Source organism: Heptranchias perlo, chromosome 9, assembly GCF_035084215.1.
Source record: "Heptranchias perlo isolate sHepPer1 chromosome 9, sHepPer1.hap1, whole genome shotgun sequence".
NCBI classification, from domain to species: Eukaryota; Metazoa; Chordata; class Chondrichthyes; order Hexanchiformes; family Hexanchidae; genus Heptranchias; species Heptranchias perlo.
Window position 1 is genome coordinate 7,632,667 of NC_090333.1, and position 15,864 is coordinate 7,648,530.

General features: G+C 44.8%; 1 protein-coding gene across 1 annotated transcript in view; it reads right to left on the bottom strand.

The window, feature by feature from the left end:
- LOC137325641 (di-N-acetylchitobiase-like) overlaps positions 1 to 13,704 on the bottom strand; it is a 37,251-nt gene extending 23,547 nt beyond the window's left edge. The window contains exons 1-2 of the mRNA XM_067990906.1: positions 13,624 to 13,704; positions 8,702 to 8,863 (exon numbers count right to left, since the gene is read on the bottom strand). Of these exons, the coding sequence (XP_067847007.1) occupies positions 8,702 to 8,863; positions 13,624 to 13,704 (243 nt within the window). The remainder of the gene's footprint in view (positions 1 to 8,701; positions 8,864 to 13,623) is intronic.
- Between the last annotated feature and the right edge of the window lie 2,160 nt (positions 13,705 to 15,864).

Genomic DNA, 15,864 nt, shown 5'->3' on the forward strand with positions numbered 1-15,864 from the left:
TCATGCTCACCAACCAGGGTTCCTTGACAGTTCGAAATCCAGCCAGGTAAGCCGGTTGCAGTTTTGGGATACGCTCTTTGTGTCCTTTGGGGCCTGCCGTCCCCACGTGGTCCTGGTCTGTGGAATCTGCGAAGGTTCTTCAGTTGGGTGGAGTTCGCTGATGCGGTAAGGCGCGGTTGTGGGTGGTCGATCTTCGTGGAGGGCTGCGGTTGCTGCCTTGTTGTCTTCGGTTGAGCCTGACACACCGTGCCCCTCGCCGTGATTTTGCCTGCGGGCCTGCGAACCTCTGGATCTCCTTCCTCCGCTCAGCTCAGCTATCTCTCCCTGCTTAAACTCTGCTTAAAACTGCTTAAAACCTGCTTGAAACCTGCCCCCTTCGTAACTGGTGGCCCATTTATTCTGTTTTTTTTAAATTTCTTATCTGAGCGCCAAATCAAGGTTCATTCTTTGTCTGATTTAGGTGGGCTTCTTGAGGTGATTATATTTTTTCACCTTAACTGATTTTGGGGCCGTTGTCTCGTTGTTTTTAATGGGCTCTCATAATGTTTATCGTTGCCTTCCTGCCCCCGGAACTAGTCTTGAACTGAAAGCCATTGTATATGTGAAGTCTTGATGGGCTTGCATAATTGCTCCATTGTTGCCTTCCTGCCTTAGTGATTATTTATGCAAGGTTTTGATGGGCTTTAGTTTCGTGTAAGATGAAGTCTTTCTCTGGGTTGATTGTTTTAAAGGGACGAATGCATATTCTGTCTCCTCTCGTTGTCTGGTTTCAGGCAACAATCCACACTGCACCCAACAAGCCCGGGCATGTCAAGTCCCAGGCCCTCATGGGCCTAACCTCCTGTCTGCAGGGTTCCACATTTAACCCAGCAGTTGGGTCCTCTGCCATGAAAGTCCAAAAGTCATATCCTTGTTGATGATATGAAAAATGTGGGAATTTTGAGAACCCTTCAACCACCAAAAGAAACTGGCCCAGAAATTGCAATGAGTGGAGAGTGAACCTCGCCCACTGCTCGTTAGTTATAAATTCGCCCACTTGCTTTAACGGTGAGCTGCAAAAAATGCAGTGGGCTTTCCCGGGCTTCTTTGAGGTGTGAGAGTGGGGAAAGGATCTATTTTTCCACCAACCTATCAGTTTGAAGCGTCCTTGACAAGCTGCGCAGTCAGAACCAGAGAGTGAAAGCTCCAACAGTGAATTAATTTTAAAATCAGTTAGAGAGAGCGAGATAAAGAGAGGGTAAGAAATATCGAATTAAAAGCCAGAGATAAAAGAGACAGACAGAAAAAGTTTCAAACATTATAAATGTCCAACAACAATTAAAATCGGAAGTAATGAAACTCCTCATTTTTAAACATTAATTTTCAGTGCCAGAGAGATTTGTTGGCAGACATTAAGACTTACCACACTGCTAAAAGTTAGTTTAGGCCTAAAAAAACACAGCGTACCTTTTTTATGGAGAGATTAGTTTGTTTCCAGTTGGGCAGTGCAGCAAGTTCACGCTGGTCCATTTATTCAGCCGACGAGCTGTCCCTCCCATGCAGCTTTCAAGCAAACAGGGCAAACGGGAGAGCAATTTCCAGATTTCCGCGGTTAACTGCGCATGTACGCTCGCCAGAACTTGCTCTTCTACTTGGCCTGAAATTACGGTGAGACCTGTTACCGTCGCCGTTATTTCATGTGCAATTTCCAGGGCCATTCGCTGATAATTTATCTCACTGCAGTTTGTAGGACTTTGCTGTGACGACATTGGCTGCTGTATTTGTCTCCATAACATTAGTGAGTGCATTTCAAGAGTAATTCTCTGGCTGTGAAGTGCTCTGGGAAGTCCTGAGGATGTGAAAGGCACGATGTTAATGTTCATTTGTTCTTTCTTTCTTACGGGATGGAGCTCAAAAGAGGAAATACATGGATAGATTGGATTGAACAATTTCACACATAGAGTGATAAATGTTTGGAATGGACTGCACAAGACTGGTAACATGATCAATTTTAAGAGGAGGTTGGAGAGGCAGATGGTGAGAAATCCAATTGAGGGATCTGCGTATTCTACTTTTTAAACTCTAGAAATGGCCAGAAGGATCAACATGGGCTTTTTCTCTCCTGTGCATTCCTGTGTTTCTACGAGTTGAGTCCCACAAAGGTTGTATCCCTGTGTCCTGTCTCTGTACCATAATTGGTAAGTTTCTTCCAGTCTGTTGTGTCAGTGTGAGTAGAGCACTGTTCTTTATTGGTTTGATGGTTGATGAGGTCACTAAGGGAGTGAAGGGGAGGGGGGACGAGAGGAACTTACTCACGTGGCTCAAGGTCTTGAGCGGCCAATAATTCGAGCTCTTATCTGCTGCCGTCATTGGAGTTTTTCACAAACGTTTCATTCATTGTGCTAGATACAAAATATACCCGTAAACTATGGATTCAGTATCTGATGCCATTTTGTAACAAAGTGAACCACTTTCGGGTGAATATCAACAAGGTATTACATAGAATTACATGCATAGAATGTACAGCACCGGACCAGGCCATTCGGCCCATCTGGTCCGTGCCGGTGTTTCTGCTCCACACGAACCTCCTCCCAACCCTCTTCATCCAATCCAATCAGCATTTCCTTCTATTCCTTTCTTTCCTTTCTCCCTCATGTGTTTATCCAGCTTCCCCTTAAATGCTTCGATAATATTCACCTCAACGACTCCATGTGACAGCGAGTTCCACAGTAGTAGCCGCATAATACAAATACATAAAGGGCAAAAGAGTAACTAGGGAGAGAGTAGGGCCTCTTAAGGATCAACAAGGTCATCTATGTGCGGAACCACAAGAGATGGGTGAGATCCTGAATGAATATTTCACATCGGTATTTACGGTTGAGAAAGGCATGGATGTTAGGGAACTTGGGGAAATAAATAGTGATGGCTTGAGGAGTGTACATATTACAGAGAGGGAGGTGCTGGAAGTCTTAACGCGCATCAAGGTAGATAAATCTCCGGGACCTGATGAAATGTATCCCAGGACGTTATGGGAGGTTAGCGAGGAAATTGCCGATCCCCTAGCAGAGATATTTGAATCATCCACCGCTACAGGTGAGGTGCCTGAAGATTGGAAGGTAGCAAATGTTGTGCCTTTGTTGAAGAAGGGCGGCAGGGAAAAGCCTGGGAACTACAGACCGGTGAGCCTGACATCTGTAGTGGGTAAGTTGTTAGAGGGTATTCTGAGGGACAGGATCTGCAGGCATTTGGAGAGGCAGGGACTGATTAGGAACAGTCAGCATGGTTTTGTGAGAGGAAAATCATGTCTCACGAATTTGATTGAGTTTTTTGAAGGGGTAACCAAGAAGATAGATGAGGGCTGTGCAGTAGACGTGGTCTACATGGACTTCAGCAAAGCCTTTGACAAGGTACCGCATGGTAGGTTGTTACATAAGGTTAAATCTCATGGGATCCAAGGTGAGGTAGCCAATTGGATACAAAATTGGCTTGATGACAGAAGACAGAGGGTGGTTGTAGAGGGTTGTTTTTCAAACTGGATGCCTGTGTCCAGCGGTGTGCCTCAGGGATCGGTGCTGGGTCCGCTGTTATTTGTTATTTATATTAATGATTTGGATGAGAATTTAGGAGGCATAGTTAGTAAGTTTGCAGATGACACCAAGATTGGTGGCATTGTGGACAGTGAAGAAGGTTATCTAGGATTGCAACGGGTTCTTGATAAATTGGGCCAGTGGGCCGATGAATGGCAGATGGAATTTAATTTAGATAAATGTGAGGTGATGCATTTTGGTAGATCAAATCGGGCCAGGACCTACTCCATTAATGGTAGGGCGTTGGGGAGAGTTATAGAACAAAGAGATCTAGGAGTACAGGTTCATAGCTCCTTGAAAGTGGAGTCACAGGTGGATAGGGTGGTGAAGAAGGCATTCGGCATGCTTGGTTTCATTGGTCAGAACATTGAATGCAGGAGTTGGGATGTCTTGTTGAAGTTGTACAGGGCATTGGTGAGGCCACACTTGGAATACTGTGTACAGTTCTGGTCACCCTATTATAGAAAGGATATTATTAAACTAGAAAGAGTGCAGAAAAGATTTACTAGGATGCTACCGTGACTTGATGGTTTGACTTATAGGGAGAGGTTAGACAGACTGGGACTTTTTTCCCTGGAGAGTAGGAGGTTAAGGGGTGATCTTATAGAAGTCTATAAAATAATGAGGGGCATAGATAAGGTAGATAGTCAAAATCTTTTCCCAAAGGTAGGGGAGTCTATAACGAGGGGGCATAGATTTAAGGTGAGAGGGGAGAGATACAAAAGGGTCCAGAGGGGCAATTTTTTCACTCAAAGGGTGGTGAGTGTCTGGAACGAGCTGCCAGAGGCAGTAGTAGAGGCGGGTACAATTTTGTCTTTTAAAAAGCATTTGGACAGTTACATGGGTAAGATGGGTATTGAGGGATATGGGCCAAGTGCAGGCAATTGGGACGAGCTTTGTGGTATCAACTGGGCGACATGGACATGTTGGGCCGAAGGGCCTGTTTCCATGTTGTAACTTCTATGATTCTATGATGATAACTCAGATGCCAGGCCAGCAATCTGACTCCCAACGGGACTAAAATCAAGTAAAGTGAGACCCCCTCCGTTCCCCTCTCCCTCAGTCCAGGAGTCTGTCCCTAACATAGGAACATAGGAACTTCGGAACAGGAGTAGGCCATTCAGCCCCTTGTGCCTGCTCCGCCATTTGATAAGATCATGGCTGATCTGTGATCTATCTCCATAAACCTGCCTTTGGCCCATATCCCTTAATACCTTTGGTTGCCAATAGGGTATCTATCTCAGATTTAAATTTAGCAATTGAGCTAGTATCAATTGCCGTTTGCAGAAGAGAGTTCCAAACTTCTACCATCCTTTGTGTGTAGAAATGTTTTCTAATCTCACTCCTGAAAGGTCTGGCTCTAAATTTTATACTGTGCCCCCTACTCCTAGAATCCCCAACCAGCGGAAATAGTTTCTCTCTATCCACCCTATCTGTTCTCCTTAATATCATATAAACTTCGATCAGATCACCCCTTAACCTTCGAAACTCCAGAGAATACAACCCCAATTTGTGCAATCTCTTCTCGTAACTTAACCCTTGAAGTCCAGGTATCATTCTAGTAAACCTACGCTGCACTCCCTCCAAGGCCAATATGTCCTTCCGAAGGGGCAGAGCCCAGAACTGCTCACAGTACTCCAGGTGCGGTCTAACCAGGGTTTTGTATCGCTGCAGCATAACTTCTGCCCCCTTTACTCCAGTCCTCTCGATATAAAGGCCAGCATTCCATTTGCCTTATTGATTATTTTCGGCACCTGTTCATGACACTTCAATGATCTATGTACCTGAACCCTTCGGTCCCTTTGGACATCCACTGTTTTTAACTTTTTACCATTCAGAAAGTACCCTGTTCTATCCTTTTTTGATCCAAAGTGGATGACCTCATATTTGTCTACATTGAATTCCATTTGCCACAGTTTTGCCCATTCACCTAATCTGTCAAGATCACTTTGTAATTTTATGTTTCCATCTACACTGCTTACAATGCCACCAATCTTTGTGTCATTGGCAAACTTAGATATGAGACTTTCTATGCCTTCATCTAAGTCGTTCATAAATATTGAGAATAATTGAGGCCCCAAGACAGATCAGGAGCGAGATTATCCGATCCAATATTTCACATTTCTCCTCCTTAACTACAATCTCTGCATCGTCCCCCTCCTTTGTGAAGACAGACGCATACAGGGCACAATTTCAAAATTTGCAGATGACACAAAACTTGGAAGTGCAGTGAACAGTGAGGAGGATAGTGATAGACTTCAAGAGGATATAGACAGGCTGGAGGAATGGGCTGATACGTGGCAGATGAAATTTAACGCAGAGAAGTGTGAAGTGATACATTTTGGCAGGAAGAACGAGGAGAGGATATGCTAAATGGTTCGATTCGAAAGGAGGTGTAGGAACAGAGTGACCTGGTGGTATATGTGCACAAATCTTTGAAGGTGGCAGGACAGGTTGAGAAAACGGTTGAAAAAGCATATGGGATTCTGGGCTTTATAAATAGAGGCATAGAGTACAAAAGCAAGGAAGTTATGGTGAACCATTATCAAACTATGGTTCGGCTACAACAGGAGTATTGTGTCCAATTCTGGGCACCGCACTTAAGGAAGGATGTGAAGACCACAGAGAGGGTGCAGAAAAGATTTATTAGAATGGTTCCAGGGATGAGGGACTTCGGTTACGTGGATAGACTGGAGAAGCTGGTATTGTTCTCTTTAGAGCAGAGAAGGTTGAGAGGAGATTTGATAGAAGTGTTCAAATCATGAAGGGTTTCGGTAAAGTAAATAAAGAGAAACTGTTCCAATTGGTAGAAGGGTCGAGAACAAGAGAACACAGATTTAAGGTGATTGGCAAAAGAACCAACGGCAACATGAGGAAAAACTTTTTGACGCAGCGAACAGATATGATCTGGAATGCGCTGCCTGAAAGGGTGGGAGAAGCAGATTCAATTGTGGCTTTCACAAAGGAATTGGATGAATACCAGAAGAGAAAAAATTTGCAGGGCTACGGGGAAAGAGTGGAAGAATGGGACTAACTGGATTGCTCTTACAAAGAGCCAGCGCGGGCTCGATGGGCCGAATGGCCTCCTTCTGTGTTATAACCATTCTATGATTCCATGATCTAAACATTCGCAAATGTAACACCCCAATTCAAGAAGGGAGTGAGACAGAACGTAGGTAACTATCGACAAGTTAGCCTAAAATCTGTCATTGGGAAAATGCTAGAATCCATTATTAAGGAAGTACTAGCAGGACATTTGGAGACTCAGAATACAATCAAGGAGAGTCAACATGGTTTTATGAAGGGGAAATCATGTCTGACAAATTTATTCGAGTTCTTTGAGGAAGTAATGGGCAGGGTGGATAAAGGGGAACCAATGGATGCAGTATATTTGGATTTCCAAAAGGCATTCGAGAAGGTGCCACATAAAAGATTACTGCACAAGATAAGAGCTCATGGTGTGGGATGAAGGAACAGAGTGTCTTGTGGCCAAATTTGCTGACGATACAAAGATAGGTGGAAAAGCAAGTTGTGATGAGGACACAAAGTGTCTGCAAAGGGATATTGACAGGTTAAGTGAATGAGCAAAAATTTGGCAGATGGAATTTCATGTGGGAAAATGTGAAGTCATCCACTTTGGGAGGAAAAATAAAAAAGCAAAATATTATTTGAATGGTGAAATACTACAAAATGCTGCGGTACAGAGGGATCTGGGTGTCCTCGTACATGAAACACAAAAAGTCAACATACAGGTGCAGCAGGTAATCCGGAAAGCAAACGGAATATTGGCCTTTCTTTCGAGGGGGATGGAGTATAAAAGCAGGGAAGTCATGCTTCAACTGTACAGGGTGCTGGTGAGACCACACCTGGAGTACTGAGTACAGTTCTGGTGCCCTTAATTAAGGAAAGACATACTTGCGTTGGAGGCAGTTCAGAGAAGGTTAACTAGGTTGATTCAGGGCATGAAAGGATTGTCTTATGAGGAAAGCTTGAACAGGTTGGGTCTATACTCATTGGAGTTTAGAAGAATGAGAGGAGATCTTATTGAAACATACAAGATTCTGAGGGGACTCGATCGGGTAGATGCTGAGAGGATGTTACCCCTCAAGGATATGGGCAAAGGGTGGGAAAGTGAGTTGAGGTAAAAATCAGATCAGCCATGATCTCATAAAATGGCGGAGCAGGTACGAGGGGCCGAATGGCCTACTCCTGCTCCTATCTCTTATGGTTCACAGGAGGGTCAATATGGTTTGTGTAAAGTGACCGATTTGAAAAGTTCACAGCTCATCTCATTTTTCTGCAAATGTTCATGCACAATGTTTTAACAAACGGAACTGGGTTTGGTGCTTTGTGTGTCAGCTCCCATTTTTTGGCAATTCTCCAACTCCACACATTTTCTACCATCCAAACCGGACAAACCGACTGCAGTTATACGGCGCCTTGGTGAGACCACACCTGGAGTATTGTGTTCAGTTTTGGTCTCCTTACCTTCGAAAGGATATGCTTGCCACAGAGGGAGTGCAGTGAAGGTTCACCAGATTGATTCCTGGGATGGCAGGACTGTCGTATGAGGAGAGATTGGGTCGACTCGGCCTGAATTCACTCGAGTTTAGAAGAATAAGAGGGGATCTCATGGAAACATATAAAATTCTGACAGGGCTAGACAGACTGGATGCAGGGAGGATGTTTCCCTTGGCTGGGGGGTCGAGAACGAGGGGTCACAGTCTCAGGGTACGGGGTAGGATATTTAGGACTGAGATGAGGAGAAATTTCTTCACTCAGAGGGTGGTGAACCTGTGGAATTCTCTACCACAGAAGGCTGTGGAGGCCAAGTCACTGAATATATTTAAGATGGAGCTAGATAGATTTCTAGACACAAAAGGCATCAAGGGGTATGGGGAGAGAGCGGGAATATGGTATTGAGATAGAGGATCAGCCATGATCATATTGAATGTTGGAGCAGGCTCGAAGGGCCGAATGGCCTACTCCTGCTCTTATTTTCGATGTTTCTATGTTCTGAACTTTGCTGAATCCTGTACACAGAGAATATTGAATCATGAAACACTGCAATGTTTGCATTCTACAAAGAATGGACAATGCACAGCTCTCCATTGTGTTTTGATTGATAGTCTTACCATGTAGATATAATACGGGGCTTTCTGATCATCATCCCAAGATCTGCCAGTAATTGATTTGTGCACTTGCTGTATGATCTCTTTGTCTGGGACCTGATGTCCAGCTGCATCACTGCAAGGGGCACCTCTGAAAGGAATTTTTGGCAATGCACATCGACCAGCCTGAAAAATACAAAAGGATGAAAATATCGTACTTGTGAATATAGTTACATTGGCAACTTCAAAATTGCAGTCACAGCATGACTGATCTCGAAGAGTCAAGGCTGAAGAAACATCAGCTTTACAATTTAGAGAGGAGGGTCTCTCACTGAAATATATAAATTAAATAGTACATTTACAGGTAAGGACAAGGTTGTAACTTCAAATAGACAGCAACAAGACTGAATATAAAAGATTAAGGGGTGATCTAATTGATGTGTTTAAAATGATTAATGGAATTGATAGGGTAGATGGAGAGAAAGTAATTCCTCTGGTGGGAGAGTCCAGAACAAGGGGGCATAACCTTAAAATTAGAGCTGGGCCATTCAGGGGTGATGTCAGGAAGCTACACGTGTGGTGCCGGAGGATTGGCGGACTTTTAATGTTGTACGGTTGTTTAACAAGGGAGAAAAGGATAGACCGAGTAATTACAAGCCAGTCAGTCTGACCTCGGTGGTGGGCAAATTACTGGAAACAATTCTGAAGGACAGCTTTAATCATCATTTAGAAAGGCACGGATTAATCAAGGACAGTCAGCATGGATTTGTGAAGGGAAAGTCGTGTCTGACTAACTTGATTGAAATTTTTGAGGAGGCAACAAGGAGTTTGATGAGGGTAACGCATTTGATGTCGTCTACATGGATTTTAGCAAGGCTTTTGACAAGTTCGCACATGGCAGACTGCTCAGAAAAGTAAAAGCCCATGGGATCCAAGGGAAAGTGGCAAGTTGGATCCAAAATTGGCTCAGTGGCAGGAAGCAAAGGGCAATGGTCAACGGGTGTTTTTGTGACTGGAAGGCTGTTTCCAGTGGGGTCAGTACTAGGTCAGCAGGGCTCAGTACGAGGTCTCTTGCTTTTTCTGGTACATATCAATGATTTAGACTTAAACGTAGGGGACGTGATTAAGAAGTTTGCAGATGATACAAAAATTGGCCGTGTGGTTGATGGTAAGGAGGAAAGTGATAGACTACAGGACGATATCAATGGACTGGTCAGGTGGGCAGAAAAGTGTCAAATGGAATTCAATCCAGAGAAGTGTGAGGTAATGCATTTGGGGAGGACAAGCAAGGCAAGGGAGTACACAATAAATGGTAGGATACTAAGAAGTGTCGAGAAACAGAGGGACCTTGGAGTGCATGTCCACAGATCCCTGATGATAGCAGGACAGGTAGATAAGGTGGTTAAAAAGGCATAAGAGATACTTTCCTTTATTAGCCAAGGCACAGAATATAGGAGCAGTGAGGTTCTGCTAGAACTCCATAAAACATTGGTTAGTCCACAACTTGAGTACTGCATGCAGTTCTGGTCACCACATTACAGGAAAGATCTGATTGCATTGGAGAGGGTACAAAGGAGATTTACGAGGATATTGCCAGGACTGGAGAATTTTAGCCATGAGGAAAGATTGGATAGGCTGGGGTTGTTTTCTTTGGAACAGAGGAGGCTGAGGGGTGATTTAATTAAGGTGTATAAAATTTTGAGTGGCCTAGATAGAGTGACAATTGTAAACAATTTTACAACACCAAGTTATAGTCCAACGATTTTTATTTGAAATCTACAAGCTTTCGGAGGTTTCCTCCTTCCTCAGGTAAATGTTCAGGAGCTCCTTGAAGCCTACGCATTTATACATCACAGAACAATACATGGTGTTTACAGACTGCCCCTGCAACTGCCCGTTGCCAAGGCAATCACCGTGTTCAGACAGAGAGGTGTCACCTACAGAACCCCCGAATACACATTCAACAAAAAAACAAACAGGAAAAAAAAACAGAGAGAGAGAGGCAGAAACATCCGGAAGGCAGAGAAAGCCAGCAAATGACCCATTATATTAAAAACAGATAGCTTTTGTTCGCTAATGGGGTAACGTGTAGCGTGACATGAACCCAAGATCCCGGTTGAGGCCGTCCTCATGGGTGCGGAACTTGGCTATCAATTTCTGCTCGACGATTTTGCGTTGTCGTGTGTCTCAAAGGCCGCCTTGGAGAACGCTTACCCGAAGATCGGTGGCTGTTTGTCCCTGACTGCTGAAGTGTTCCCCGACTGGGAGGGAACCCTCCTGTCTGGCGATTGTTGCGCGGTGTCCGTTCATCCGTTGTCGCAGTGTCTGCATGGTCTCGCCAATGTACCATGCTCCGGGGCATCCTTTCCTGCAGCGTATGAGGTAGACAACGTTGGCCGAGTCACAGGAGTATGAACCATGCACCTGGTGGGTGGTGTCCTCTCGTGTGATGGTGGTATCTGTGTCGATGATCTGGCATGTCTTGCAGAGGTTACCGTGGCAGGGTTGTGTGGTGTCGTGGACGCTGTTCTCCTGAAAGCTAGGTAATTTGCTGCGAACGATGGTCTGTTTGAGGTTGGGTGGCTGTTTAAAGGCGTGTAGTGGAGGTGTGGGGATGGCCATAGCGAGGTGTTCGTCGTCATTGATGACATGTTGAAGGCTGCGGAGAACATGGCGTAGTTTCTCCGCTCCGGGGAAGTACTGGACGACGAAGGGTACTCTGTTGGTTGCGTCCCGTGTTAGTCTTCTGAGGAGGTCTATACGATTTTTCGCTGTGGCCCGTCGGAACTGTCGATCGATGAGTCGAGCGTCATATCCCGTTCTTACCAGGGCGTCTTTCAGAGTCTGTAGGTGTCCATCCCGTTCCTCCTCGTCTGAGCAGACCCTGTGTATTCGCAGGGCCTGTCCATAGGGGATGGCCTCTTTGACATGGTTAGGATGGAAGCTGGAAAAGTGGAGCATCGTGAGGTTGTCCGTGGACTTGCGGTAGAGTGAGGTGCTGAGGTGCCCGTCTTTGATGGAGATTCGTGTGTCCAAGAAAGAAACTGATTCTGAGGAGTAGTCCATGGTGAGCTTGATGGTGGGATGGAACTTGTTGATGTTATCGTGTAGTCTCTTTAGTGATTCTTCGCCATGGGTCCATAGAAAGAAAATGTCGTCGATGTATCTGGTGTATAGCGTTGGTTGGAGGTCCTGTGCAGTGAAGAAGTCCTGCTCGAACTTGTGCATGAAAATGTTGGCGTATTGGGGTGCAAATTTGGTCCCCATGGCTGTTCCGTGTGTTTGGGTAAAGAACTGGTTGTCGAAGGTGAAGACATTGTGATCCAGGATGAAGCGAATGAGTTGTAGGATGGCGTTTGGAGATTGGCTGTTGTTGGTGTTGAGTATTGATGCTGTCGCAGCGATGCTGTCATCGTGGGGGATACTGGTGTAGAGTGCTGAGACGTCCATCGTGGTGAGAAGTGTTCCTGGTTCAACTGGTCCGTGGGTACTGAGTTTTTGTAGGAAGTCTGGAGTGTCGCGACAGAAGCTGGGGGTTCCTTGTGTACAGGGAAGAGTATAGAGTTTACAGGAAGGATCTGTTTCCCTTAGCAGAGAGGTCAATAACCAGGAGACATAGATTTAAAGTAATTGGTAGAAGAATTAGAGGGGAGATGAGGAGAAATCTTTTCACCCAGAGGGTGGTGGGGGTCTGGAACTCACTTCCTGAAAGGGTGGTAGAGGCAGAAACCCTCATCGCATTTAAAAAGTACTTGGATATGCACTTGAAGTACCGTAACCTGCAAGGCCACAGACCAAGAGCTGGAAAGTGGGATTAGGCTGGATAGCTCTTTTTCAGACTGCACAGACACGATGGTTCGAATGGCCTCATTCTATGCCTTAATTTTCGATGATTCTATGCATTGTGATTTTCACATTGAACTGTGTGTATCTTTAAACTTGATGAAATAAAGTACATTTTGTAATTTAAAAAAATGATTGGAAACTTTCTTCGAGTCAGTGTGAGTGGAGCACTGTTCTTTATTGGTTTGATGGTTGATGAGGTCACTCAGGGAGTGAAAGGGGAGGGGGGACGAGAGGGACTTACTCACGTGGCTCAAGGTCTTGAGCGGCCAATAATTCGAGCTCTTATCTGCTGCCGTCATTGGAGTTTTTCACAAACATTTCATTCATTATGCTCGATACAAAATATACCCGTAAACTGTGGATTCAGTATCTGTTGCCATTTTGTAACAACGTGAACCACTTTCAGTTGCATATTAACAAGGTTTTACATAGAATGACAAACAGAGAATGTACAGCACAGAAACAGGCCATTCGGCCCAAATGATCTCTGCCTCCTCGCACTCCTCTTCATCTAACCCTATCAGTATATCTTTCTCGTGCTTTCTCCACCATGCGTTGATCCAGCTTCCCCTTAAATGCATCTATGCTATTTGAACATAAGAACATAAGAAATAGGAGCAGGACTAGGCCAGACGGCCCCTCGATCCTGCTCCGCCATTCAATAAGATCATGGCTGATCTTCGACCTCAACTCCACTTTCCCGCCCGATCCCCATATCCCTTGATTCCCAAGATTCCAAAAATCTATCCATATCAGCCTTGAATGTACTCAACGACTGAGCATCCACAGGAGTGAGATTGGAAAACATTTCGACACACAAAGGGTCGTAGAAGTTTGGAACTCTCTTCCACAAACGGCAATTGATACTAGCTCAATTGCTAAATGTAAATGTGAGATGGATAGCTTTTTGTCAACCAAAGGTATTAAGGGATATGGTCCAAAGGCAGGTCTCTGAAGCTGGATCACAGATCAGCCATGATCTTATCAAATTGTGGAGCAAGCATGAGGGGCTGAATGGCTTACTCCTGTTCCTATGTTCCTATATTGTGCCCTCTAGCTCTGGACTCTTCAGCCAGGGGAAGCAGCCTTTTGGCATTTACCTTGTCAAGCCCTTTCAGAATCTTATATGTTTCAATGAGATCATCTCTCATTCCTCGAAACCCCAGAGTGTATCGGCCCATTGTACTCAATCTCTCATCATTGGACAACCCTCTCATCCCAGGAATCAATCGAGTGAACCTTCGCTGCACCATCCCCAGGGCAAGTATATCCTTCCTTAGGTAAGGAGGCCAAAACTGCACACAGTATTCCAGGTGTGGTCTCCATAAGCCCCTGTACAATTGTAGCAAGACTTCCTCACTCTTGGACTCCAACCCCCTTTGCAATAAAGGCCAACATACCATTTGTCTTCCTAATTGCTTGTTGTACCGGCATGTTAACTTCCTGTGTTTTGTATACCAGGACACCCAATTCTCTCTGAACATCAACATTTAATAGTTTCTCTCCATTTAAAAATTTTCTGTTTTTCTATTCTTCCGACCAAAGTGACACCTCACATTTCTCCACATTATAATCCATCTGCCACCTTCTTGCCCACTCACTTAACCTCTCTATATCCCTTTTTGTGCCCTCCTCACAGCTGACTTTGCCCCAACTACTCCTTGTGGGAGCAAATTCCACAGAAGTAACAGATGTCAGGGCAGCAATCTGACTCCCAACGGTACTAAAATCAAGTAAAGCAATGACCCTCCGTTCCCCTCTCCCTCTATCCAGGAGTCTGTCCTGCACCAGCTTAAGTTCGTACCGGTAAAGTGAGACCCTGCCCGTTCCTCTCTCCCTCAGTCCAGGAATCTGTTCCGCACCAGCTTGAGTTTGTACCGGCTGCTATCATTTTCACCTGATGCAAAACAGCATTTTAAAACATCCGAGATCTTTTTAAACATTCTGTGGAATCTTTTTAATTTTAGGAGGAAGCAAACACTCCCATTCACTCCCTCCCGATCATTAAAAATTAACTGGGAGAAAGTGGAGCTCTGCACCAGCATCCATCCAGACATGCACAGTACTCCTTTACAGCTGATATCAGTATAACTTTGGTCTGGCGACTCTGTACCGCACTCGGCAGAGACTGGCAGCTGCAGCATATCTGCAGTCTTAGTGATGAAAGGTAAAGTAAAAGGCAAATTTACCACTGATATCAGGGAGTTCAAAGAGTGATCAACAGATGGAATGAATTCCCAGATCCGGTCGATGGGACGAAAATCCGAGGAATCATTTAAATAGCAACTGGATGCAACAATGGGGTGGGGATTTGGGAGTTTTCTGGATGGGCCGAGTGGCCTCCCTCATCTGTAATTATCTTGTGTGTACATTAAATTTGATAACATTGTACGACTGCGTCACATTTGTCTTGAATTCCTCTGAGCATCAGTCAACTGTGATATTAACCCACTTATTTTGTGCCTGAGTTAAAATAGAGCGAAATACCTTCAAGAAAGAACTTGCATTTATATAGCACCTTTCATGCCCTCAGGACATCTCAAGGCAATTTGCAGCCAATGAATAACTTTTTGAAGTGGAGTCACTGTCTTTTTGTCGGCAAAATTTCGGCCACCTATTTTGTTCACCGCTGAGGTCCAAAAAACAGAAAATGAGATAAATAACCAGTTATAAATGTGTCCTGGTCAAATTCTATCCCTCAACCAACACCGAAACAAAAACCAGATTATCTGGTCATTTATTTTATTGCTGTTTGCGCGAGCTGACCGTGTGCAAATTGGCTGTCGCTTTTCCTACCTTTACAACAGTGATTACGCTTCAAGAGTACTTCATTGGCTGTGAACAACAATAACAACTTGCATTTATATAGCGCCTTTAATGTTGTAAAACATCCCAGGACGTTTCACAAGAGCGATTATCAAACAAAATTTGAGATATAGCCACATAAGGAGATATTAGGACAGGTAACTAAAAGCTCGGTCAATGAGGTAGTTTTTTTGATTCGTTCATTCGGTGTGGGCGTCGCTGGCCAGGCCAGCATTTATTGCCCATCCCTAATTGCCCTTGAGAAGGTGGTGGTGAGCCGCCTTCTTGAACCGCTGCAGTCCGTGTGGTGAAGGTTCTCCCACAGTGCTGTCAGGTGGGAAGTTCCAGGATTTTGACCCAGCGACGATGAAGTCACGGTGATATATTTCCAAGTCGGGATGGTGTGTGACTTGAAGGGGAACGTGCAGGTGGTGTTGTTCCCATGTGCCTGATGCCCTTGTCCTTCTCGGTGGTAGAGTTCGCGGGTTTGGGAGGTGATGTCGATGAAGCCTTGGTGAGTTGCTGCTGTGCATCCT